Source organism: Mchenga conophoros, linkage group LG7, assembly GCF_057382185.1.
Source record: "Mchenga conophoros isolate Kocher_MC1m ecotype Shallow Benthic linkage group LG7, M_conophoros_male_GT1.1, whole genome shotgun sequence".
Classification (NCBI taxonomy): domain Eukaryota; kingdom Metazoa; phylum Chordata; class Actinopteri; order Cichliformes; family Cichlidae; genus Mchenga; species Mchenga conophoros.
In genome coordinates this window covers 55,972,050-55,998,850 of record NC_140532.1, presented here as the reverse complement: position 1 = coordinate 55,998,850, position 26,801 = coordinate 55,972,050, and the positions used below count along the sequence as shown (strand labels likewise).

At 38.8% G+C, this 26,801-nt stretch overlaps 1 protein-coding gene across 2 annotated transcripts; it reads left to right on the top strand.

Annotated features, from left to right (window-relative positions):
- The first annotated feature begins 4 nt into the window (after positions 1-4).
- Positions 5-25,695, top strand: mphosph9 (M-phase phosphoprotein 9). Of its 2 annotated transcripts, none has more exons than XM_085280302.1 (24): positions 5-128; positions 899-1,170; positions 2,323-2,470; positions 6,352-6,441; positions 6,579-7,081; positions 8,349-8,514; positions 8,714-8,786; positions 9,642-9,745; positions 9,845-9,964; positions 10,173-10,633; positions 11,720-11,869; positions 12,319-12,406; positions 12,788-13,003; positions 14,308-14,355; positions 14,450-14,514; positions 15,689-15,790; positions 16,586-16,801; positions 16,882-17,075; positions 17,593-17,862; positions 18,515-18,635; positions 20,421-20,512; positions 21,004-21,182; positions 22,224-22,292; positions 24,764-25,695. In XM_085280302.1, exons 2-24 carry the CDS (start codon positions 935-937, stop codon positions 24,863-24,865), a joined length of 3,813 nt encoding a protein of 1,270 aa, XP_085136428.1. In that variant the 5' UTR covers positions 5-128; positions 899-934; the 3' UTR covers positions 24,866-25,695. The 2 variants fall into 2 exon arrangements, with proteins under 2 accessions (XP_085136428.1, XP_085136429.1); XM_085280303.1 differs by having other exon boundaries at positions 16,882-17,051; positions 24,764-25,694.
- The last annotated feature ends 1,106 nt before the right edge of the window (positions 25,696-26,801 follow it).

Genomic DNA, 26,801 nt, shown 5'->3' with positions numbered 1-26,801 from the left:
ATAGCAATGTGGGCTGTGAACGCTACAGCAGCCAACGACCACTGCAGTGCAGTAGCCAACCAGCAACCAGCTAGCCAGCTTGACTACTCACAGAGAAATATGGATGAAATAATGATACAAGTTAACGGGTAGGTTAAATGTTTATTATATGTAGCCAATCAGCGCGACACAGTTTTCTGTTTTATATCATTTATTATATACCCGCGTGCGCTATCGTTTCACCCGCGCTCTCCTGCGTGCCTACGCTGTGCTTACAAACCTGTCATAAACCAACTTAGCCAAACTGAGCTAGCTAGCTAACCATTTTGAACTGCTAGTCAGAGGTAGTTACTGTGCTAGCTTGGTAACTTAGCCTGACTGACCCAGGCTCCCGTGGAGTTTATAGGCAACTTCAACTGTCTGCAGCATCCGTTGCGCTGGCCGACACCATAGAACAGCTAATGTAGCTTCTTACTAAATGAACCAGCCCACCGCTTGTGGAGCTCTATCTCTGTTGATTTTCTTGTTGTTGGCTAAGTTAATTAGGTGTCCAATCAAAGCTGCCCATGTTGGACGAGCTCTCACATACAGCAAACACAGGTCATGACAGACAGACTGACAGAAGAGGCTAAAGCAAGAACAATTACATATTATCTTAAAAATCTGCGTATTGTGCACGGCTTTTGTTTATGTCTTATTTATGTTGCTTATATTTATGTCAGTTACTGAATGTTGATAGTAGATCTAAGATCAAAACTAAGAGTTGATTTGGTGTCTTTTCTTGGCTTTTACATGTATTATACATTAACGTATTAATGCATTGTCGTGTTCACAGTTCAGCAGCACTTCCTGTTGTTGAAGCTGGAAATACAAGAAGTGTGATTAACAGAACTCTGAACTTTTCTCCTTTGGTCCCTAGCTGTCAGAGTGACTTCCTCTGCATGGGCCCATAAAAATGTCCACAGATGACAGTATCTCAGAGGATGTGTCCAGCTCAGGGGCTTTGAGCCATTGCCATGTCAGTGCTGATGGGGATGTGGGCAAGGAGAGCGAAAACTCGCTGGTGTCTTCTGAGGGGACATCAGCCTCAGGACTGGCTGTCTCTGAGGGGAGACGCACAACCTCCCAAACAACAGGAGGCACTGTGGAGTGCAGGCCCATGGACATCACACCAGCATGCAACAAGATCAGGTACCGTAACTCTTAAGTTCCTTACTGTATGAGGAAGTGTCTGCATAAAAAAAAGAAACACTTGCCCCTTTTAAAATATTAAATATTTGAATAGTTTTTTTCCTAATGCAGGTGTGTTGTTGCAGTTTTTTTTAAATTTAAATGCTTAAAAGGAAATTGATTTACATTTACTACCTATTTATGCAGAATAGTTTCTCCATTATTGTGACAGCTCTCTTTAAATGCTTGTGGAAATTTGAACATATGTAGGAGTGTTGAATATGAAGATGCATTGACTGCAATTTTCTGTGTCAATTTTGATTTATGGTCTTTTAAAACTCCTGTTACAGTTTTTTTTTCTTTCTAAGAACTACAATTGACTGCATACATGATTATTTCTCAGATTTCAATGGAATGGAAAATTGAATAGGTGCTGATATTACTCTGTTGTGTTCAGTGGCCTTTTTTGTGTTGTGTTTGGAAAACCTCTGAACAGATTGAGTTTAGACATGTACAGACAAAGCTATCTTTAAGCAGTATTCTATCAAAAGTAGTAGAGCACGTGGATTACTGGATCTTTCAAGTAGATACTATACATACAGTATACATATTGGGTGGTATTTATTTATAGTTACACATATAGAGTGTTAAACTGGAAGAGGAAGTATAGGGCTATTTTGTTAATTTCCACCAAAACATTTCAAAAACTAAAGATAACTTCCAGTGCTTGACACTGCCTGCTGCTCAGCTGTGACGTTACTCTGCTGCATGTACTGCAGACAAATGTGTCAGAGCTATTCTTCAAGATAAACACTGTTTTTAAATATACAGATGGATATTCTTCTGCCTTATGTTGCATAAAAATATTTTTAATACTGGCGCATGTTGAACAAAATATCAGACACTGAAAAGTCTGTGATAGGCCAATATCTGCTGCAGATATTGGCTGAACTAAGAAGTAGAGATCTTTTTTGACTTTTATTTTATTTAGTTGTCTCTAAAATACTGCTCAGCTATAATAATAATAATAATAATAATAATAATAATAATAATAATAATAATAATGCCAGACAGTATAAAATAATACTGCCTGGAGAAACATATCTAATATATTCTAATCTAATATTTTAATATTTGATACAATATTTTAACAATATCCAATTTGTTTTACAGGAGCCTATGTCTGAGCACAGATGAAGCCTTTGAACAAGGGAAGACCCTACCATTCATCAATCCAAGCTCCCTGGAGACCCTTAGGGCCCTGGTCCAGGAGATCCAGAGCAGTGGGGAGACAGACCCTGAGATCTGGAAGGACTGCGAGGTAGGAAAATACCCATTGAGACTGGAAGACAATAGGTCTTGTAGAAAGGCTGATGATGAAGTGTTTGCTGCTGTAGCAGTTTGTTCTTGTGCACTGTATTTGGCTGCTGGTAGCCTCAGTTCAGACTTGTCACATGTATTTTTTGATCAAATCACACCTGACAGTAAGATAGATGCACACATACACATTTACAGACCCCAACACCCACACAGCTGATCTTTTCAGACACAGGATGTGATTTGCAGAGAACAGACAACTGTGATGCTCTACAATGTGAAGGCACTTTATGGCACAGTTCATCAAGCTTGAAGGCTTTCAGTTTGTACACCTGGGTATAACACACTCTGTTCTCAATCTTTAATTACTGTATGGGTAGGTCACAGGAAAATTAAATTCTTCCTATGTCTTCTTTCTCTCTAATGGAAGTTTGTACCATAATTGTTGTACACAGCTGGGTTCTCTGGCACCTTCATAAATACACATAGTATTGCAGTCCTTTAGTGTACATGGAACTATTTTCTTTTGTGTTCTCAACTCTACTCAATTCAGATTTATTTATAAAGAGCATTGTTTGTCTCTGTGTAAGTTAACCCGCCCTCATGTGTTTCATGCTGCTCTGGATTCATTTTGCCTTTGTGGATATTATATTCTTTGGACTGCTTAAACAACCCTATTAAAAATGTATTTTGAGTTTAACCCTTGGCTGTTTTGGTGTTCTGCATTTGGGTCAGTATTCTGCGATTCATGGGAGTGGGACCTGGAAAGGGAGCAGGTTTGTAGGAGGTTGGTGATGTAAGAAGGGGTCAAACCATGAAGGGCTCTATTGACAAAGAGAAGGATCTTGAAATCAATGAAATCAATTCAAAATTTTTCAGGAAATCAAGAAACTAAAACGGGTATAATATGATGTCTTTTTTGAGTCCGTGTGAGGATCCTAGCAACAGCATTTTCGATAAACTGAAGGTGGGACAGAGAGGACTGAGACAATTGTAAAGTGAATTGCAGTAGTTGAGTGGGAAGAAATGAGGGCATGAGTAACAATCTCCAGATCTTTCACATACAGAAAAGGCTTAATTTTTGATATGGAACAGAGATTAAAAAACCAAAACAAAGACGTTTTTAACCACTGAGGTAATTTGCTTGTCAAACTTAATCAGAAAGTGGGCTTCTCATTGGGGTTGAGGCAGAGGTGCAGCTGAATAGTGTCAGTATGAGAATGAATAGAGATTGTGTTTACTCATGATTTGTCCCAGAGTAAGCAAAACTGGGAGACCAGAATAAGCCCTAAAATGGAATCCTGAGATACCCTACAATAAGGTGCAGCTGATGTAGAAGAATTGTTTTCATTTTATACTTTTTAAAGATGTTGTTTTTCTGTATGCAAGGAATAAGTTGCTGAAGAATTTTGGTAGTGGTTGTTTGTAGAGGTTGGTAATTATTAGGTAATTTGGAGTCTAAGTTGTACTTTCTCAGCAAGGGCTAGATTACCTGCTTCAAGAGAGATGGAATGGTACCAGTAGATTTAGAAGTGTTGATAATGGAGAGGGTGCTTGGATCAAATACATCTTTCAGAAGAGTGAAAGGCACAGTAACTAGAGAGCAAGTTGTAGATTTCAATGAGAAATCTCTGTCTTTGTAAGAGCGGGTAGTGTAATCTGTTTAAAACAGTCTATTTGAGAGAGTCAGTTAAAATGTGAAAGGGGTGGGAATGCTATTAGTCTCAACTTTACTAGTAAAGAATTGTCGAAATTATTCACATTTTAAGAGTTGATGGGAGAAAACATACATTGAGCAATCATCAATCATTGAGCCAGGACAACTGTTTAAGTCCAGACTTTCTCAATTTATACAGAGCAGCAGTATCCATAATTGAGGAACAAGTGCTTTTGAATAAGTTAGTAAAATCTTCATGGCTGAGATAGAGCAGGGAAGCTGCTATGGACCAAGCATCTGTTGCAGCTTTGAAGGACTCAACAAAATAGTTAGCAGTGGAAGAATTGATATAATGTGATTGGTGAAAAGGTAGATGCTGTGTGGCAGGGGGAAGAAGGAGCAGCATATCAAAAAGGATAATATAGAATTCTAATGAAAAAGCATCAGTTATATCCAGATTACAAATTGAAATGCCAAAAGACAAATCTAGGTCTAATATATGGTCTGGTCTCGGAGTGGGTGCAGTAGTGAGCCAAGTGAGATTAAAAGAATGAAGGAGGTGTGTATTAAAATGTATAGTTTCATGCATCGGTTTAAACACTCGACTCCAGCTACATGACGCGCAGCTGGAAACACTTCCCGCAAGACGAGCTGCCCGAGATTCACAGAATTTACAGAAAATGTTACATTTTTGTGATTTATATCGTTGTCAGGACGATAGAATTCTTATATCAGGATATGACATTTTGGTCATATCGCACAGCCCTACATGGAAGCATCTGTTTGAAAAGACATATTTAAGGAGAGGGAATTTATGTTTCATATGGGTTTTCTTTGTTTTAAATAAAAAATTAAAACTTGAAAAAGTTAACTTATACATTTTCTTTCATGGAGAAATCTAAAATTAATTAATTAATAAAATCTCAGAAATAACTGATGGACTGTGGTTTCAGTGCCCATATCTAATTGTGTACGTTGTATACTAAACAGCTGTTGACTCCTAAACTCCTAAATAAAAATTCCACAGTGGTGGGGAGGGAAACAAAGAGAAACCGGCTTCTTTTTTCCACCATAACAAGCCGTGTTTACAGGCCGTTCCAGTGTTTATCTGTCTTACACACTCGACCAAACAACAAATACAAAATTAAACAAAAAGTACGTTAAAAATAAAAATGTCTCTTCCAGCGAGCATTTAAAAAAACAAACAACCAAACTTCGATGTAATGTTAAGTCTTTTGTGCGATTTGGCGCATCTCAAATAAATAAATGAATAATACAAAAAGTAGCTATATTAAAACTGAAAGAAACAAGAAAAGAAAGTAAAATATTCCCTCTAAACAAAACTATAAATAATAAAACAGGAAAAAATCAAAGGAGTGAAAGGGTTAGACTCATACGAGCATACAGAGTGGACTAAAGACATTAGCTTGCTGCCCAACTTTCATCACACTCATATTTATAATTATATGGTCCTAAGTGTGAGTCCATACACTCATGAAGTGTTTAGTAACTTCAGGTCCCTTAACAAGCCCAGTTCCAGTTTACTGACGGATGGGTACAGGACCTTGAGATGTTCCGAGTAGCCAGATATGTAGGTGGACACCAGGTTTTATTCTAAGTGAAGGGCAACCCTTCAAAAAACGGACAGAGCAGTGGAGTAGCCAAGGCAATAGAACAATACAAAACTTTGTACTAAAATATAATGTATTTCACAAAAAAGATTTAAAACAGTTAAAAACATCCCTGGCCACGGGGAACACACAGTAAAAACATAAAAACAACACTAAAAGTCCAGTGGCGTCAGCCACAGCATTAAAATCCACTAAAATCGGAGCGGGGCAAAGAAATCCCGACAGCGACCCCAGCCGTCCTGTCTGTCTCTTCGCTCCGGAGTACTGCAACAGTCACTGTTCTTTCCAGTGAAAGGGATTTCTTGTAGCACAGTGTGTCTCGGGACTTACCCTGAAATCCAGGGGATCTGTCGCCTCTTCGTGACTTTGGAAAGATGACTTGAACAATTTTTCTTCCAAAAAGGAATCTGATAAAAAATGATCTCTTTACCCGTCGGCTTCCTGTGGCTGTCATGCGACTGGCTATGGCAGTTAGTAATACAACAGCTTCTTGCCATTCTTTGTGTCTCTGTTTATCTCTGTGTGACTGTTGTCTTGTAATAGCCCACGCTTTTATTCAAAGTAAGACAAGTAACGATGTTTGTTTTTCTGCTACAGGGTCGATGGCTGCATCTGTTTCAGCTGGTTGAGAAGCAATACCAAGAGCAAATACTTGCTCAGCAAGAACAATACCAGTGCCAAATACAGGTAAGCCTGGATTTAACATCATGTCCTGTTTTATGAAATTGGACCACCTCAAAAAAGAGATGGTGGATTACAAGGGGACTATCTTAATGAGTATATTGAAAGCAATTTCTTACAGTAAAATAATTCCTCTTTTTCAGTTGATTCAGGATGAAATTAAGGCCCTTGTTCAGCTCCAAAACCGCCAGGCTAGTGTCCAGCCACATGGGGAGTTCTCCCCAACTCCTGTGAGCAAAAGTACCACAAACATGAAGGACTATATTTTCCCCCCTGTCTCCAGTGAATGTACTGTTCCCAAAACTGTGTCCAGTGACAATGACAGTCTGGCAGCTCCCGTCCATACCCCTTTTAGCTCCCCATCGCCTCCACTCCCTAGGTCTGAGGCCACAAATCAGCGGGATGAGCGTGCAACCACAGTGCTCAGCAGTGGATATGGGACTCTTTCTACTTGGGAGTCGAGTCTGGAACCTGCAGGTTCACCGGGAGAAGATGAGGTTGTTGGTCAAAGAAGCGAGAAGCATCACTGGTCCATTAACTTCCAGAAAGACACAGAGACAAGTATGCTTGGTTGCCAGCAAGATTTCTCCAATGAGAGGATGCTCGGAGTGAATGAATCACTAGTTTATCAGCAGAAAATCTCTGGGTATGTAAGGTCAAACACATCCATGCTAAACTGAGTTTGTAAGGATGTACTGTGGTGTTTTCTCAGCTTTTTCAGACATAAACGTCTATCTGTTAACCCAAGAGCATCTGAAAATGGCTATAGACAAAGTCTGACACAAGTCCATAAACATTACAGACACGGTAAAAGGCACGGTTTACACATGTTCAGCTGGCCAACAGTTTATTTTATATGTTGAGTGTTTAAAATAATGGAAAAGTCTTCAATGTGATAAAGACAGAGTCTGTGACAGGTCAAATTAATGAGATTTAGTCGGGAGCCAAAGTTATTTGTTGCCTGCAGCTGCCTGTAGAAGTCTTGCCTCTGAGTTTCCAACACCTGCAGCATCAATCATTAAGCAAGAGAGCTGAGCAGATTTATGAATGTGACACAACAATAGTAGCTTCATTAATTACTTAAAATAAATGGTGCCCAACATATAGACACCATTGATTAGGATCAAGCAGCTAGTGACTGTGTACTTCACTTCAGATCTGTCACGCAGTCAGTTTATACCCAGTTTATACCCTACAGTGAGGAACATGAATGTAAACATGACCTAAAAGAAATACACTGATGAAGCCATCAATGTTAAGAGTTCTGTGTTTGAAACTGGTTTTATAAATACATTTAATATCAAATTTAATTGCCTGTAGATGTTTTCTAAAACATTTTTTGAAACTAAATGGCCACCCAACATGACATAGTCACATGAGTCTCTGGCTGGCAGATGATAGGAAGCCCAAATTCAAACAAGAAAACAATAAATATTTCTCAAAAATTTAGCATATCCTGCCAAGTATCTAGATCATCATATGTAGATCATCCCCCTATCACACTAGCTACTTTAGTAATACTGTTAGGAATTAGTAACTTAATCTGGAAAGTACTAACACAGTATTACAATATAAATGCACTTGGTAAATGGCTCTAGAATAGTGGTTTTCTTAAGTTTTGATAAATGAAAACAAAATTAAAAATGTAATTAAGGACAAACACATGTGTATGTGTGCTTACCCAATTATTTTGGACATGTTTGCGAGTGCGAGTCTTTATTAAGCTTTATTGGAATATATCATTGTGCTAGTGTTTCCTTTCCCTGTCTCACTTGTGTGGATTGGCAGCAGTATGCTTGTTGTAACAATACTCATTCAACCCTTTAGATACCCTGCAAGAATCCTGTTGAGGTTTAGGCAGCATTTGTCTGAGAAATTATAATTTTACTTACCCTAAGCAATTCTGTTGACAGCACCAGTCAACAGTTGACCTCCTGGGCCCAGAGGCAGAAACTGAGGCCCAAGAAGAGCAAAGCAGGACAAGCGTCATCCCAAATACCAGAGTACCAGGAGCAGCCTCGCAGCCCCAGAGAATCCCACAGTCAAAACACTGTGGAGAGCACAGAGTCCCAGGACCAGGTATAACCCAGGAAGTGGTGACAGCCTCTTCTCCAGGATTATTTGTCCAAGATTTTGCATAGATAAAATAAAATAAAACAAACAAACCCGCAACATTGCATAGTGTTTATTTGTAGTATTTTTTCTTTTTGCTGTATTTTTCTGTTTTGATTACTTTCCTGCTGCTGAATCTAATCCACTCATTTCTATTGGTTTTCAGCATCAACCAGCTGGGCCATCTTCCAGCTCTTTTCCACTGAGGAGGAGTGATAGTTTAGCATCTGAAGCCTCAGGTAAGAATTCAGTGACTTGAATTCAGACACACAGTGACTGGATTTGGCCACTGTAAAGTATATTGAAATAAATCAAGTACAAAACATGAAATAAAAAAAAAAAATACAGGATATTACACTTTTTCTTTTAGAAGATGAAGCCCCTGGTCATATCAGAAATTGAAAACATACATCTCTACACATACCTGGAGAGCTAATTTCTGTGTTTCTTGCAGTTAAACATATAGTAGAGTTACAATAGAGTTGCATTTTTCTCAGCCAGTCAAACATTTTTTAAACAGCTGTTCACTCCAAGGTTTTTTTGTTTTTGTTTTGTTTGTTTGTTTGTTTGTTTTGGGGGGGGGGGGGGGGGGGTGTTACTCCAACACTATGGTGCAATTAAGTGTTTATAATAATATGTAGATTACACTAAGGCTCAGTGGAACAACAATAAGATATTTTATATAGACATACACACATATTTTTCAACTAAATTCTTTCTTTAGGTGTAATTTTGGTACTTTTAATAGCTTTGCTAGTAACAAGGAAGATATAAAATATATGTCAGCTGAATATTGGTATTGGAATTGATCCATGTTGGCTATATCCCATCCATATTGATAATGGGATATTAACAATCTTTGGTACAGAAACAAATAAAAAATGAATAGTATCAGCACTGGCTATCAGCCAAATTGTTATTGTAAACATTGCCAGTGGTGTCAATTAACTAAATATCAGACTCCTTGTTTATATTAAAAACATATATCTTTAGGATGGCCAGCGCTGCCAGAAATATGTGATAAAATTGTAGTTTCAAACAATGTTTCCAAATTATTGCATATAGCAATTAAAGTAAGCCTTTTTTTGTTTTAGGCCTCACGTATTGGCGTCTGAATGAGTGTGATCTCTATCACCCACTACCTGAAAGCTTTGACAGCGGTGCCTATCTACTTCTGCAAGAGGCATCCATGAGTCTGGTGAGTTACGTTATGGTTTACTGTGGCTTCTGAGACTGATATAAAATACATGGTTTGCTTATAATGCTGAGGTTTGATGCCTAATTTGGTCTTCTTTAGACTCCGGGAAGCCAGGAACCTCAGCTGTCTCTCAGAGAGATCTATCAGAACAAGCAAAGAGCAGATTGTAGGCGTTCAGATTGGGAAGGCTCAGCTACTTCTTTTCCGTTGTCACCGCAGGTATGTCACATGACTCAAACTCTGCAATCCCAAGATTGTAGAAGTGATTTACAGAAGATAGATAATGACACGATAAAACATTAATTATTAAAAAATATAATATTTTTAAAAATACAACTGACTGGTGACGTGTTAATCTTGTAATCTTGTAATAAATTTCACATCCACAAGTTCACATTTTCTTACAATTTGTATTTTTGTGCTTCAGATGTTGACACTGGATCCAGCAGCTAACATGCGGCAGTCAGATCGTACCTCTGGCTTCACTTCACCCTCTCATTTCAGCAGCCCATCATTCGCCAATCAGCCCCACCGCTACCCCAGAGTTGGGACCCCCATAACCCCTGACAGCATGGTGGATTGCAGCCCCAACCCTGGAGATACAGACTATATCTCTGATACCTCCAGTGTCTCTGCCCCATCTAAAGTGCAAAGCCCATGGGGAAATACAACCCAATTCCTGTCTACCTCCCAAGATAAGGCTCAGCCCTCCCAAACAGACAGCCATCAGCGCAGAGCCAGTGCTCCCTTAGCCAGCGAAGAGGAGGGTAGTCACACCCACACCAGCACCCTGAAGCCTTGTTCAGCCTCTGGTGCTTCTCTGCGTCATGGAGTCAGTCCACACATGGAAAGAGCATCATCACTAGAGGATCCTGTTGTCCTCTCTCTGTACGTACATATGTTATAATGTATAATGTTCTGCTCAACCATTTGCCTATATCTTTCCAAAAAAATGCACTGATATTAACTTTAACTTGTTTGAGCCTTTTCTATCACTTGGTTTTGATATGTTATTCTCAAACAATCCACTGAGTGTCAATCTGTCTTTGAGTGGTAGATCTTTTCAGTTTCCCTACAGAAAGTTAGCAACGCCACAGGAAAACTAGAAATGCTCTGTATGGTGACATTTTTTTAAAGTTGGGTGGGTTTTTTTTTTTTGGGGGGGGGGGGGGGGGGGCATGACATAACGTTAGAGACTTGATTGAACAGAATTAAATAACATGAAAATTTAAAAAAGTTTTACATGTGTCAAATAATTAAAAAAAACAAACAAAATAATTTCTAGGAACATCTACTCTAATGCTTGATTTGGCTTGATGTTGACCTGAAGCTAAAGAACTGAAAATGTCTGTTTATAAAGTATAAACGATTAGTATTTGAACAATATGAATCTCTAAAGACATCAAATAAATCCAAAATACTGCCAAACACTATTAGCACTTTAGCTACACCTAATGTTTTCTGTTAAGAGGACCTGAAATAAGGACATGGAACGTCATGTGTTTCATAGGACCCAGAACCAGTGAACAGAAATCTCATGTTTAATAGCTTCATTTCATAACAAGATTGATTATGTTAGCACATATTTAAAACTTTTTACCCTTGAGGTTGGTTATAGTTCCCCTTTTATTCCTTTATTTACAGGTGAGTATAATCGTTTCTGGCACTGTCCAAGAGGCTTTAGCCAGCCCCAAAAAGAAAGCTGCTCTCATTCCAATTTATTGCTTCTTTTTTCCCCCATTATCTCTTTGTACTTGTAAAAGTGGAGGTATGTATTTGTGATTATCAGAAAGTCAGAAGTAATGGATAAATAAGGTAACAGATGAATTCGCTTCACTTTGCATCGTGATCACATTGCCATGCCCAGTCACCTCCCAGAGAACCAAAAACTACTTCAAGTGCTGTGAATAAAGTAACATTACACATGACCAATCTTCTTTAAAAAAGTTTTGTTTTTCTTCTCCTGTTTTTCAGACTAAGGCAGAACCTGAGAGAGAAGCATTCTCGGCATGTGGCTGACCTGAAAGCATATTATGAGTCTGAGATCCAAATCCTGCGAGACAAACTCAAGCTCAGAGATCTGCCCCAGGATTTAGAGAAGAGCAACCATGCGCTCACAGAAAGGTTTGCATTTATGGACTATAGTTTCAGTTAAAATATTATTGTTCATTATATTGAGTTGGAGTAAAAAATTAGTTTTATATGTACAAGAAAAATAAGCAGGGATGATACAGTTAAATGTAGAACCAAATCACAGTCCCCCTCAGCGGGTTAACAGTCACTTTTGGTTAGAAATAGCCAATAAGTGAACTGTTGTTTTTGATGTCAAGGGGTTCAAAAGTTTAACACATTTCTACATCTGTCAGTGCATTAACAATAGGGGACATTAAAATAGGTACTCCATTTAGGATGATGCAAAGTTGTGGTTAAGATGCTGAAATTAAAGGGGAAAAGGTGTCAAATCAAACTTGAATGATATTGAATTCATATTCTGAATTACCAATATAAAATCCCGTAGTATTGCTTTTTAGATTATTTTTATGCTTTCATTGTTTATTGCTATTTATTTACAGGTGCAGGCATCTAGAACAGGCTTTGGCTGAGGCCACCACCCGTATTCAAGAACTAGAGGCAACAAACAGCTCACTGGAAAAAAAGCTGGTATGCTTTGCTATTTATTTTATATCATTTTTACCCCTTAGCCGTAAAAAGCTGATGTGGTATTGTCATCACCCAGCAGGGGACATGGACACCCAAGTTGTGAATGCGATAACTCGTTAACCAAGCAACATACAAGTTTTAAATTGATACCATAGGTACACTACTAGAATTCTCAACAAGTTTGGTCATAGGTCAAATTTTTTGAAAATCTTGTGAATGCGAAAATCCATGTTTACGTGTTCATTTATATTTATTGGGTTTTAATTAGAATGTCTTTTTAATTTGTCACTTCATCAAGGATGTTTTCTAAAAATATGTCAATGGCTATGAAAGTAATCTTTATTCCATATCTTCATTTTGATGTCCTTTTTTTGTCATTAGGCAGAATGGCCGGAGCGCTATGCTGTAGCAGGTGCCACTGTGAAATCTTTGCAACAGCGACTGGAAGAAAGCAAACATTCGGCCAAAGAAAAGGACGCCCTGGTGGCGCGTTTGAAGAACCGTGTACGGCAGCTGGAGGAGGCAGCGCAGAAAGCCTGCAGAGAAGCAGATGAGAAGGAGGCCAGGAGGGAGAGAGAGTACAAGATGCTGCAGGATGTAAGTGTGAGAGAACAGAATGACATGAAGACATGATAACGGTCAGAAAACTGTCACATAAACATAAACATCCTCTTATTCACTGGATGCTGGTAGCATCAGTACTGAGGTATTTCCTTTAATCAGGCAAGTGCACTGTTGTTAATGGACTTGATAATTTATGATAGTTTACTTTATCTGCAGTCAGCTAGCTCTAGGTGTTGAGGAATTTAGTAGTTTTTTCTATGTTAAGAGTGTTTTTTTTCAAGGATGCACCAGTCAGGTTCATCTGATTACTATCTGCTCCAGTATTGATTCTTTTAACCTCATGTTGGCTACAGCCAGATGTTCTCCAAAGCAGGGGAGTACAAGCAAATGTCTTTCACTTTATAGTCTACATATAATTTTTGTGTAATACAGTTTCTGCCACTTTCATGACTGGTCTTTTGAAACACTGGACAGTGTAGTATCGGTGGATTTTAAAAAAAACAAACATAATTCTGAAAGTACTATTAAAAAATATTAAGTCTGTCACACAACACAGTTAGAGAACTATTTACACTCACATTCACACAATTTAGAATCACCAATGAACCTAACCCCACTAGGTGCATGCCTCTGGGCTGTGGGAGGAAACCAGAGTACCCAAGTGTAGAACATGCAAACTCCACACAGAAAAGCCCTGGCTAGATGGTGGATTCGAACCCTCATATTTCTGCTGTGAAGCAACAGTACTAAAAACCATGTCACCATGCTGATCTAAAACAAAAAGCAATTGTATTTTTTGCATTCATTATCAAATTATAACATGTTATAAATCAAGCTCATTATTTTTTACAGAGGTGCACTTTTTGCACTAAAAACTAAACTCCCGATAAACCAACAGACTATGGCTAGATAACTTATGCGTAATCTATCTAACGGAACAATTACATACTCCTTTAGATTTCAGAAAGATGTATAAATTTAGTATTTAAACAATGAAGAGGCAGTGTTATACATTGGTGGGGTTTTTTGTTTTGTTTGTTTGATTTTTTTTTTATATTATTTTAAAAAAGGACATTTGCCAGTGCTATAGTATGTATAGAGTGTTTAAAAATTCAGTTTAAAAAAACCAAACTATTAAATGACCCCATGTTAGCCACCACATCCACCTCATTTTTCATTGATTTTAATATTGATTTTTCTTTCGTCTGAAGTATTGTCAGTACTACTGTCACATTTTCAGAATTTTGTATTAAGAGCAAAAAAGTAAATCACTCTTTGTCAGCACTGCAGTAATGCTGGCGTCCAAGGTTAAGATGTCTGTGGTTTTGTTTCCTCAGCTGCTTGGAGAATATGATTCTCTGATAAAAGACCATGAAGGATTGAAGGTAATGATTCTCTCACTGAAATTTACATTAAAACCTTACTGTGATTATTTGATTTGTTTGGCTTCATGGAGTTTCCCCATTTATTTATCTACAGAACAACCTGGTGTCAGCAGAGAATAAGCTTGTTGATTCCAATGATCAGATATCTGAATTAAAGAGGTGAGTGAAGAGAGTGACGGTAGGTGAGCTGGATCTAAAAGTTAAAAAGTCAAGACTACCAGCTTGTTTAAAGGTCACTTTAGGTCAAGGTCAAAATGTTACAGTGTTATTGGTCTCCGGCCTGTCAGTGTTTCATTGTCACTTGCTGGTTTGAGCATTTTTGTGAAAGGGCTGCAGTGGTGGGTGGTATTCAGCAGGGAGACGGAGAAAAGAATATTAATCGATAAAGCCTAACGATGATCCTGTTAAAAATAGATAATAGTGCTGGCCTCTGATGCTAGGCAGCATAGTCTCCTTGCAGTTTCCCCTTTGCCTGCTAATTGATGCCTATAGAGGGAGCACATTGATAAAGTGTGCCAAGTCAACAATAAGAACAGATGGTAGTTATAAATTGGAGTACTTTAGCTTATCTGTTTTTGAGTTAATAACCTAAAGGGTAAGGCCTACATCAGCATCCACTGAAATAACATATGACCTTGTGTGTAAAGAGACTTTGGGGAACCTAAGAAATGTTTTATTTTTTGAATACACACAAGACTTTAAAAATAGAAAATGTGTAAGCTGCTCTAAGCGTCAAGGACTAATGGAGTCACAGTGCAAATGTTAATTACTATGATCTGTAAAACAGAGGAGCAAATTACAGCCAGGCCTTGATGGTTGAGAGAATTTTTCTTGCAAAATGTTGACATTAAAGAGGACCTAATATGCTCATTTCCATTTTCATATTTTTATTCTTGCACTGGACTAGAGTAGCGTTGTATGACTCACAGTTCAAAATAATCCTACTTGAGCTTACAGAGATGTTGTACAGCCCCTCTGTCCATCCATTGTCTGAAGTAGCTGTCTGTTCATGTGATTGGTGGACCCTTAATTTCAAATTTAAAAAGCAGATGGGTGAAGCTGCTGTGTGTTTTATAGCCTCACAATAATTAACATTTTATTTGGAATTTATTTACAATCATATATTATCGTTTACACTTATTAACATTGTTTGCTGTTTTCAATCAATCCGTCAGTCATTAAAGTAAACAGCCTTGTGCTGTGTAGTGAAAAAAGAAATAAATGAGCCAGCATAGCTTGTTGTACCTGCCTTTGAAATACTTCTATGACTCTTTGAATCTAAACAGTGTTGGTTTAGTTATTTCATGTGTATGTTTGTGATTAAACCCCTCAGAGTGATCTCTAAGCTGGAGTCTCAGGTGAAGCAGTTGGAGCATGAGAACCAGGCCAGGGCCCGTTATGTTTCCCACAGTAACATACAACCTTCTGGAGCTGGGTAAGCACAAAAAGTACTGAAATCCTTCACAAGGTGTAATCATTAATGTCAGGGACTCCACCTATTAAATAAAATCAGAATCTTTACCTGGTTTAAATTTGTTTGATTTCCTATCAAGGCCATCTTCTCTGATACCTTTGACGAACAGAGGTGGTATTTTTAAAGCATTCCATGGACGTCCTGTTGAATGTGCCACTGTGATACCTTCTGGTCTCTGGACAACTATTTTTAGTGCTGTTATTTTTAGTCCCCTCTGCATATGCCCTACTTATGTCCTGTTGCCACCTGGTTTGGCCACTTTCATTGATTATAATGTTGCAGGATGTGCTCTGCAAACATTTAGATGCTTCAGGACTGTACAGTAGAACTCCAATGTGATATGGAACAGATTTGATATGGGACTCTGTAACTGTTAATAAAACAGCGAGCATTCTCCTTTGTATTGATCACCATCTTGGGTCTTTGACAATGTGAACTCTTCTACTAAAAATTCTTGTTTCAGATGTGGTTTTTGCTTTAAATTGCCAGGGTCACAAAACTTGATGATTTGAGTTTTGAAAATCACAACCAGGAACATAGATTACGTGAATCTTTACTTTTTTTTATAATAAACAAAAGTATGCCATCAGAATAAGAATGATGAACTAATAACTAAAGATTTTCTTTAATGTTTTTAATCATGTCTCTCTTATTATATCTTTCCAATTTAAGTTCAAATATTTTGTAAGTGCAGTGCTTACAAGGGGTGTATAAACTGATGCGTGCCAAATTCTTAACCTTTTAACGTGTCCACAGCCTTTTCCACCATCCGGACCTCCTGCTGTCACCCAGTAAAGGCAAAGCAGAGCCAGATGTCACCCACAGAACGTCTCCTCTTCTATCAGACCAGCTAAAAAGTGTCAGAAGACCTAATCAATCAACAGTCCACAAAAGGGCATCGTATCCATTAAATGATCATTCATCGGGAACAGGAAGCTCCGTGGACACCCCTTCAGCTGCTGGGAGCTGGAGGTGTGTTTCTGATTGTTGAGGATGTTTTTTTGTTTTGTTTAGTACAACTGTAAGTGATTTACAGAGATCTTCTCCAACAGGTGTGCATCTCCTCCAGAGTGTGAACAGTCTGTTCTTCAGATCAGACACCAGGAGCAGAGTGCTGGCCACCAGGAAGCTAGTCACAGAGAAGGATCCTGTGCCCTGACACCCATGATGAGGGCCCTGATAGAGCTGGAGGAGACTAAAGCCACAGATACCCGGGCCCCCTGTAAGAACAGCTCCACCAACCATAGTATGACTCTCACACACACATTTACAAAGGCCACTTTATACTGAGGGACTGTCTGAAATTCTAAGCAGCTAACCATGAAAAAAAATGTTCCTCAGTCCTGTAGCTCAAATCAGAAAGAGTGACTCCTGGAAAACAAGCTAATTGAGAAAAAATGAGAAATTATACAGCTGCTATATAGCCCAACATGTCAAACGAAGATTTGTGGCCAAACAGTTAGGTCAGACCTCAGTGTTGGTTTTACAAAAGCAGCTACAATTAAAAGTGGGTTTCTTACTGTAATCATTCCTCGATTTAGTACACTTTCAGTACATGTGACATTATTTAATTTGTGGTGATTCACATTAAGTTCCAGGATTTTATTCTTTACTTTCAGGTCTTCTGTAGTCACTTGTCATTTCTTGCTTTTCTGTCTGGAGATGGCTCAGCTTATACCTTATTGCACATCCTGTTGTTAAATCTTATACTGGATGCACTTTTTAAGCTGCTCTTGGATTATATTATGTTTTTGTCTCTGTAGGGGTCAGTAGCCAGAGAACCACTGTTGGGTTTGTGGAGAGAAGATACAAAGAGCCAATTCAGGAGCGCGCTGGACTTCTTCACAGAGAGAAGGAGTTGGTTAAACCTCGAGGAGTTGTGGCTGGAGCTGAACATGGAGGATCGAAAAGTCGCAGTGGAGCAGAAAGAGCTGCTGCTCTGCTAAGAGCTCAGAGGAGTCTGTCTCCAGAGGGCCACAGATCCTCCTCACTGCCTCCTCCAGCACACCGAAGCATACCCACAGCTACACCCAGTAAGAGCTTCCAGTCATTCTACCTCCATTTAGGGGTGATGGTGGCTCAGGTTGTAGAGCAGGTCACCTACTAAATGGAAGGTTCAACCCCCGACTACTCCAGTCTGCATGCCAAATAGCCTTGGGCAAGATAAGAACCCCAAGTTGCTCTCCAATTCATCCATTGGAGTATAATTCTGTGTGAATGTTAGATAGAAAGCACTTACATATAAAAACATATATGAATCAAGCAAGTTGTATTTAACGAGTGCTCAGAGTAGAAAACAGCAAATATAAGAACAGTTACCATTTAAAGAGGAATCAAAAAATGAGTAAAATCAAGTGTCTTGTTTAATTTTTTTTGGTATGACTTAAGATGTATATACTGTGTCTGAAATTTATGGTAGCAATCAGATGGCTTAGTTGCCTTTGTTTTCTGTATTGGCTTCACTACTTGCTGCTATAATTGGTTGACTGGTATTGTGATTACTGTAGGAGGTTGTACACTGCTGGAGTCCACTGTTTGTCTGTAATTTGAATTACTTTCATTAATTGGAAACACAAAACACAAAGACATTGTTTTTGGCTCTGTCTCCTGTGACACACTCAGTGTGATAGTGTTAATAGGGCTGTGTGAGCTTTACTTAGTGGTACGCTCTTTTCTTCCATTCAGCAAAGAGGGAAATGTTACTCATGCCTCTGTCTGCGAAGTCCAGCCCTAAACGCAGCCCGACTGAAAATTACTCCACTGCTTTTGGTCACCCAATGCCAAGAGAGGAATACCTTCTCCACAGGTAAGAAACATACATCACATTACCTTGTATTGTTGCGCAAGTTCTCCGTAAGCCGTGTTTGAACAGCATTAACATTACAGGGAGAGGGGGAATTAAGTATTCACTGTGCTTCACAATATTTTAACTTGTGATTCTTTATTTTAAACCATCTAGAAATAACATAATATGAGCTCTCCCATATGGGCACGTTTTTACATGACCTGAACTTTCTTTATGTGCCAAAATTGATGCCACAAAAAGAGCACAACAAAATAATTCAAAAAAGATCTCAATAAATCAAAACCTAAATAAAAACAATAAAATAAGTTATTCTGCATCTGTCCTCATGTCAGTGGAGTTGAAACAGATATTAGGGAAAGTGTTCTGCTGCCTGTGCAGTAAGCTGTACTGAGGGTACACAGTTTATTTTCTATATCCATTCATTATACATTCACTACCCGCCTTTTAAGTCTGATGTCATTAGCTGTTTCTGGGTCCAAACTCCTCTTCAGCTCCCAAACTCAAACAAATACTGTGGTATCACCGAGTTAAAAACTGTCGAAATTCTTTCATCTTTAATAAAATGATCAGTGTGGCAGCTCTACTAGGTGTAACAATCAAGTGTAACATCCAGGCGTCCATGAAAACAGGATTTCTAAAGTTTAAAAGAGTTAGAAGTTAGCAGGGAGTTACCTTGCTAGTTTCTATTTAAAGATGATATACCATATTCTGACTGAAGGATTTCTGTGAGGGTGAGGGTCCCCGATGGTTAGAGACAAATGCAATCACATGGCAGATAAAAGACGCTGAAAATGGGCCAAACTGAGATAATCCATTCACAATATGAAGTTAGTCATGTGAGGCCGACAGTGATCGCTGACTGTTCAGATCAAGCAGAACAAGATACAAAGCATTAAAGCGTTAAAAAGACAACAGCCTTTATAATCCAAATGTAGTTTGGACCCCGAAGCAGGGTTCATATGTCATCACTTAACAACCGGATAGCCACAGTGATTCTCTGACACTTTCCTCTGGGAAGTAATATGGATGTATTTTACAGCCTGTAGGTCAATATTCAGGCCACAGAAAAGTCCCATTGCAGTAACCTGTCTGGTGTTGCACCATTTTTCTCAAGTAGTGCAGTCCCTGTACATTTCTTTGTGCTACTCGGATTAATATGACTATCATTCAAAATGTTCTGAAGCCAGGTACAGTCATAATGTGGTCTGGGAAGCAAGTGTAAGATCTGTATGAAACACATCAAACTACACTCAATATGTTCCCTTTGAGTCCTAAATTGAGCTCACCAAACCAAATGATAGTTGGAATATTGGAAAGAAATTTTCACTGCTACTACACAGTGGCAGGCTAAAAAAAAAGAAAACAAAAAACCCCCCAAAGCCTAATGCTCGGGTACCTCAGCTCAGATCTTAGTCAGCTTGGAGAGAGATGTGTCAAAGATTTTGGTGTGGGTGAGCTACTGTCGAGAAATATTAGCAGTGGAGCTCTGGCATCTATTAGTGAACATTATTAGTTGCACCATGTCACAGAGGACAGAGTAACCCTTGCGTCATATATTTGTCGTAAACACTGCCTGCTGAGATTTACCACCAGGTGTCATCCCACTGCTCCCTACACACATTAAAACCTTGTAAAGAGTGTCACACAGAACACAGGTTTGTTCAAAGTCAGTTAGAGCATGAAATGAAATATAAACACCTCACTGCTTCATCACATAAGCCCCTGAACAGCAGCTGTCACACTTGTTTTTTGTTGAATTAAAACCTCATTGTGTGCTGTCTACAGGCCTGACGGACAAGTTGACAAGAGACGTCACTCATTCCACAGCAGCAGTCCCAAGAAAAGACTCCAGTTTACGTCAACAGGCAGAGAAGATGGTAACATATTTATACGCACAGATACAGTTTTTTTTAGAAAATTCAGTTAAGTACTGCTTTTTTGTTGTTTGACCAGATTTATTGCATTGTTTTGGTGCTGTACTCCTACCATAAACCAGTTTAAATGATACTGAATAACAGGGTGATTATTTATACTTATCTTTTAATGTAAGAATGGATGGATGATGACTCTTTTAATATGCGATGTAACAATAAAACCTGATACTTGATTGATTTGAATTGATTTTCCGTTGGGCATTATTTATTTTAAGGTTTTGCTTTAGAGTGCGAGAAGGTACATTATAATTAATTTGTTATATTAATTACACTAATCTTCACTACTTCTGTTATTGCTGTAGTAACACTTCAGTAACTTTATTTTTTTCTTTTCTTTTTTTGCACACATAGCAGACAGTAGATCTAAAACAGTGACCAGTGAGTGTATTTACTGGGAGCATATTAATAATGTTTTTTTTTCCTTTCTCTGCCAGAGTCCTCTGGTGGTGAAACCCCACAGGATGAAAACTCCCAGCTGGGTTGGGAGGAGCAGGGAGGCTTTAGTGGACCTGACCCGCAGGACCCCTGTGAAGACTCAGCCTCACTTCACAGAATCCAGTCACTGGCGGAGGCTGAGAAACTGTTTGACGAGTTGACGCAGGAGAAACAGCAGGTGAGAGTTCAAAGGCATGTCACAATATGCTTTTTTATCAAATCAGTGTATGTATGTAAGTGGAACACTGGTGTCTTTTTAAAAATGATGTAAAACGGTAAACATGCACGTGAAGTTTTCTGATGAGTCTGTAGGTGTGGGGGGGCTAGTGAATGGTATTTCTCAGTGTTAGCCCATTAATGAACTGGTAACAAGTTAAGGGTGTACTTGGTTTTACCCTAAGATAATTTAGTCTCCCTGCCTCTAGATAGATGGTTATTAACAAAAAACAAACAAACACATGAGCGTAGTAACATTCCAAAATTTAGCTTCCCTTATAAGCTGTTGGGACATGGCAAACATTGATATTAACAGCCTTTATCTCGCCACTCTACAACAAAGAGTACATGGGGGAACCCACCCAGCACTGGGAGAACACGAAAACTCCACATAGAAAGTTCCCAGCAAGCCAGTGGATTCAAATCAGGACTTTCTTGCTGTCAAGCAACAGTGCTAACCACTGTGCCACCCTGTTTGCTGTCCAATTAACTAGAACACCTGTCCTTCTGCTTTGGTATTAGGATTTCCTCTTCCTCTCATTTTGGGCAGACTTTGTACTTTATTGATTTGTTATAACAGCTTGTGATACAAGTGCCCTGTTTTTAACCTTTTCTTAATATCTCTTTGATACACTTCCAAGTCATAGTGATTGTTTCATCACATTCTGCTTGTAATTGCGAAAGGAAATTTGCAATTATTTTAAACACCAGAATGTCCAGTGTTTGCAAGGGTGTCAAGAGACCCTTGCATCTCTTGACACATAGGCCAGGATTCATTGTTTTTACAGAGCTGCTAAATGACTTGTATTTTTAGGAGGTTTATACCCCCCCCCCCCCCCCCCCCCCTCTCTCTCTCTCTCTCCTCCTGTCTCTACCTTGCTGACATGGGAATATTACTCTGCGTTACACATGAGTCCATTGAATGTGTTTCATGTGAGAGGTATTTAATTAATATCATTATTTTGGGTCATACATGATTAACCTCTGAATGTGTGATGTACAGATTGAGGCAGCTTTGAGCCGGATGCCTGGTGCAGGCGGCAGAGTGAGCCTACAGACCAGGTTAGATGAGGTAAGGCTCCACGGAAACCATCCGAATATTTATTATTATGTTTCTAGGATTTATTTATGGTGGTTGTTGATATTATTGATACATTTTAGATTTAGCCACCAACTGCTAAATGTTGTTCAATACTTTGTTTTTTTATTTAAAAAAATAAAGACCCAGAAAACATTGCCATCAGTCTGAACTGTGTCGTATGCAGGGCTTTTTAACAAACGTTAACATACTGACACTTTAAATAAAACTGCTAAACCTCAACATGTTAGTATGGTAGTATGCTTTGTTAGCATTTCGCTCAAAGCTTACCACTGTGATTAGGTAGAGACTCTGAGCTGCTGTCAACCTTGTATAGTAGATTCTGCTTTGTGGACCAAACTAAATGCATTAGCTAATTAGAATCATTGATTCTACTGTAGGGCTGTTCGATATAATGATATGTTTCGGATGACAATATGAAAATGTCTATCATTTCATATTACACGATCGTTTGTTTTGTGGTGTCACAAACTGTTTATGGCAATATCTTTTCATTGTTTTGATGGTCACTGTAGTGGCTATATTATTTTTTTAAAGTTCTATCTTTCTCTTATATTTAAAATAACCACACTACAGATGGAAAAGCGACGGTTTTTATGCTTTGTTGTTAGCAACCACAATGGTAAAACATTGTGTAGCTCTGCTGTCTGCTTGTTTTTTTCCACATAAACCTTTCACAATAAAGTTGAAGCTCCTGTTGAGGTTTTTTTAAATAAACTGAACATGACCTGACAAAATACATTTATTCTCAAACATCAAATTTTATAAAATGCATCAAACAAATTACCTCAAATAAAAACATGAAGTAACTCTAAATGGCACTTACAGTCACCACATGGATGCAGGCACAGAGAACACCAGCATGGCCAGTCAAGATGAGGCAGAACCAGGTAGCTCCAAACAGAAGGATCAGTCAAAACAAATCGAGGAGCTTAGGTAGCTTCTAAATGAGGGGCTACCTTTGTAGCATGGACATGGTTTGGTTATGAAAAGTCTGACACGGACCAGAAAACTGTACTATGCAAATTATGCAACCAGTCCCCACCTCAGAATCAAACATGGCAACCCTCTTCTATCACCTACGCAAGAAATACGTGAAAGCGTATGGAGAGAGTTTACGGATGAGAAGCAAAATAAAGCCGTCAGGTGCTCAAAATAAACCTTAGAACTTAGAAGAACTTTTACTGTAAGAACGTTTATTGTCAATGTTCAGTTGCTTGCACAATGAAATTAGGAAACAAGACCACAAAGGTGTGAAAGAAAAGAAAACAATATACAAGAAAGAAGAAGAAAAACAATATAAGAACACTATATACACGATGTTTGTGTTACAGGGAGCATTGTGGGGGTGTGCACAAGGCGTTGTAATAAAATATAATAAATAAGGGTGGAAGGGCTATGGTTGTTAAGGGATGGAAATTGCACATCTGCTGAAATATTGCGGAGGAAGAACAGAATATTGCATGGAAACAAAAAGACACACACACACAGCAACACACAGCAACATAATAAATAGCAAGTAGCAGCAACAGAGTGATTGTAAAAAAACTCTTAATTTGCATTTATTTTTCTGACTGCCCACGGGTAGAAGCTGTCCTTTAGTCTGTTGGTTTTGTACCTGATGGATCTGAACCTTATTCCAATTCAATTCAATTCAATTTTATTTATATAGCGCCAAATCACAACAAAAGTCGCCTCAAGGCGCTTCATAGATACAGAGAAAAACCCAACAATCATATGACCCCCTATGAGCAAGCACTTTGGCGACAGTGGGAAGGAAAAACTCCCTTTTAACAGGAAGAAACCTCCAGCAGAACCAGGCTCAGGGAGGGGCGGCCATCTGCTGCGACCGTTTTCCAGAGGGCAGGATGTTGAATAGATGGTGGTTAGGATGGAGGTGGTCTTTTATAATTGCCCTGGCTCAGGAGAGACATCTAGAGCTGGCAATGAAGACCAGGGTGAAGAGTGGACAGCCGATCACCTTCTTTGCAGTTCTGATGACCCTCTGGAGTCTATTCTTATCGGCTGTTGTGCAGCCAGCATACCACACAGGGATGGCGTGCACCAGCACACTCTCGATTGTGGCACGGTAGAAGGACACTAGTAGGTCAGTCTGCAGCCTGTTCCATCTCAGAACTCTCGGGAAATGAAGGCGCTGCTGGGCTTTCTTCACCAGGGCTGATGTGGTAGTTGTCCAGGATAGGTCCTCGGAAATGTGGGTACTGAGGAACTTAAAGGAGGACACCCTCTCCACATAGTCACCTGTTATGGAGAGGGGAGAGGGATCAGTTAAAATAGTTTAAAAATTTCTGCTGGGACCTCCCAGACAAGTCAACATCCCTAGAGTTAATACAATTGCTTAAATCAGATACTAATGTATTGAACCTGCTAACTTACTTTTGAAATGGCTGCCACTGAACTTTCTGCTCCACTTCCACCCTCAGGTGGCTTTAGAGAATCGTCTGGAGAGGCTGAACCGTGAGCTGGGATCCATCCGAATGACCCTGAAGAGATTCCACGTCCTCCGTTCCTCGACCAACATATAGCAATGTCTGTCTTCTTACTTTAGTATTGATTCTACAACTTAGTGTCTTGGTTTTATACACAGCACTGATTGTCCTCCCATCTTTTTCTGTGCCATAAGCCCATCTGTACAGTGACTCCACAGCATCTTTTTATACCTCTTACTTATTACTCGGGGATATTTTGTATATGTATGAAAGATATAGCAATTTTTTGGAGTATATTTTTTAGAAAAGCACAGATTTGTACAGTCGTTTACTTTTTTAGCCACAGAAATATCAATATTAATATTCTTTACTTGCCATATTCAGGAGTAGATTTTTAAATCGGCTCATGTTTCAGAGTAAATGTGAACAATCAAAACAAATGTTTCCAGCAAAGTCATTTATCCACTTTGGAACTATCACTGCCTTTTTTTCTTTTTATTTTGTTGTGGCTCTTTTGTTTTTTAAGTTTTGAATGTTTTTCCATTTGACATGTGTTAAGGTAATTTTCTTCAATTTGTTGCTTATTTATCTTTTGCTTTGGGCCAAACTTATTGATCTTGAAGGAAATATTTAATTGAGCCAAATCAGGTTTTTTTGTGTGGCTTTTTTGCTTTATGTCTGTAAATTATTTTACAGTAATGGTCCATTCCGAAATCGAGTGAAACCAGCACACACACATTTCCACAGAGTCAAAACTCGAGTCAGCTGTTTTTCAATGATGCTTGTGCATGGAGGTTCTTGCACTGCTTCCTTGTTGTCCTGGTTTTCCTACAATGATATGAATTCACTGGAAATGTAATATTGTTGCACAATAAATGATGCTTTTTGTTAAAAATAAACCAGTATTTCTCTTTGTTTATGCCTCATCATGTGCATTGCCTAGTGGCTGTTATTCAGTATTATTTACATAGAGCCCGTTTACAAAATTTATCTCAAGGCACTTTACAGTATATTCTCAGGTAAAGAACTTACAATATTAGAGAAAGACTCCCTGTTGATCTCCATTGAGCATGCATTTGTTAATGGTGGGGAAAAAGAACTCACTTCTATGAGGAAGTACTCAGTGTACTGTGGAAAGGCCCCTGGCAACCTAAACCTATAGCAGCATTATACAGCATGACATCATGTGATGCTCAACTGAACTGTAGAACTGTTGGTTCCAATGATTTGTGCCGCTTGTACTGAAAAGTTACATTTTTCAGAGGCAGGAATCAGCCAATCAAATCAGATTTATTTACTCTAGTCAATTGAGGTAAGTGAGGTAATTGCTCTAGAAGTTTAGTGTCAAAGAGGAGATCCTGGCATTGAGGATTCACTCTGTTTTGTATACAATGAATAACAGGCAGTAATTTAAGACTAATGAAAGATCGGTTAGCTTGCCTGATTAGATTGTTGTTGCTACGATTACTGTATCTACAAAGCACCACCATCCCACAATTAAGCACTGAGGAAATGCCTATATGCCTCCCGAGTTTAACTAGGAGCTTGGTCCACGCCATGGGGGCCTGACAGTCGTATACTCTGTGTGCCATTCATTCTCACATTTGCAGGGTTCCTATGTCCTTTATTTCTGTCCTCCTTTTAATTTTCATCTATTTGCAGCATACTCACAGTGTCTAAACCCTATTCTTACACATCAGCTAAAATTTCATACTGTTAGTGATAAGAAGTGTGGGGACCAAGAAATATGTTGCTTTCCACCTGTGGCACACTTTGTATTTTATCATTTTGTAAAAGTCAAATATAAAATGATGTTCTAATACTGTCTGGATGAGAATACAGGGCTTCATATAAATACCCATATTTTCAAAACTGTGGTGTCCTGGTCCCCTTGTTCTTGGTCGATCTCGTGCCACTCCACTTAAGAAATCCTGTAAACGCCCCTGCTTACTTGAACACTCTTTCAGCAGTAATTTCGCAGCTGGCACAGGTGACCCACTAGAGGACGCCTTTCTCCTCTGTTGCTCTGCAG

Excerpts from the sequence above, each read along its gene's own strand:
- mphosph9 (XM_085280302.1), top strand. The coding sequence starts at position 935 with ATGTCCACAGATGACAGTATCTCAGAGGATGTGTCCAGCTCAGGGGCT. Across the intron at positions 8,515-8,713 it reads GCACAGAGTCCCAGGACCAG|CATCAACCAGCTGGGCCATC; the intron begins GTATAACCCAGG and ends ATTGGTTTTCAG. Across the intron at positions 8,787-9,641 it reads TTTAGCATCTGAAGCCTCAG|GCCTCACGTATTGGCGTCTG; the intron begins GTAAGAATTCAG and ends TTTTTGTTTTAG.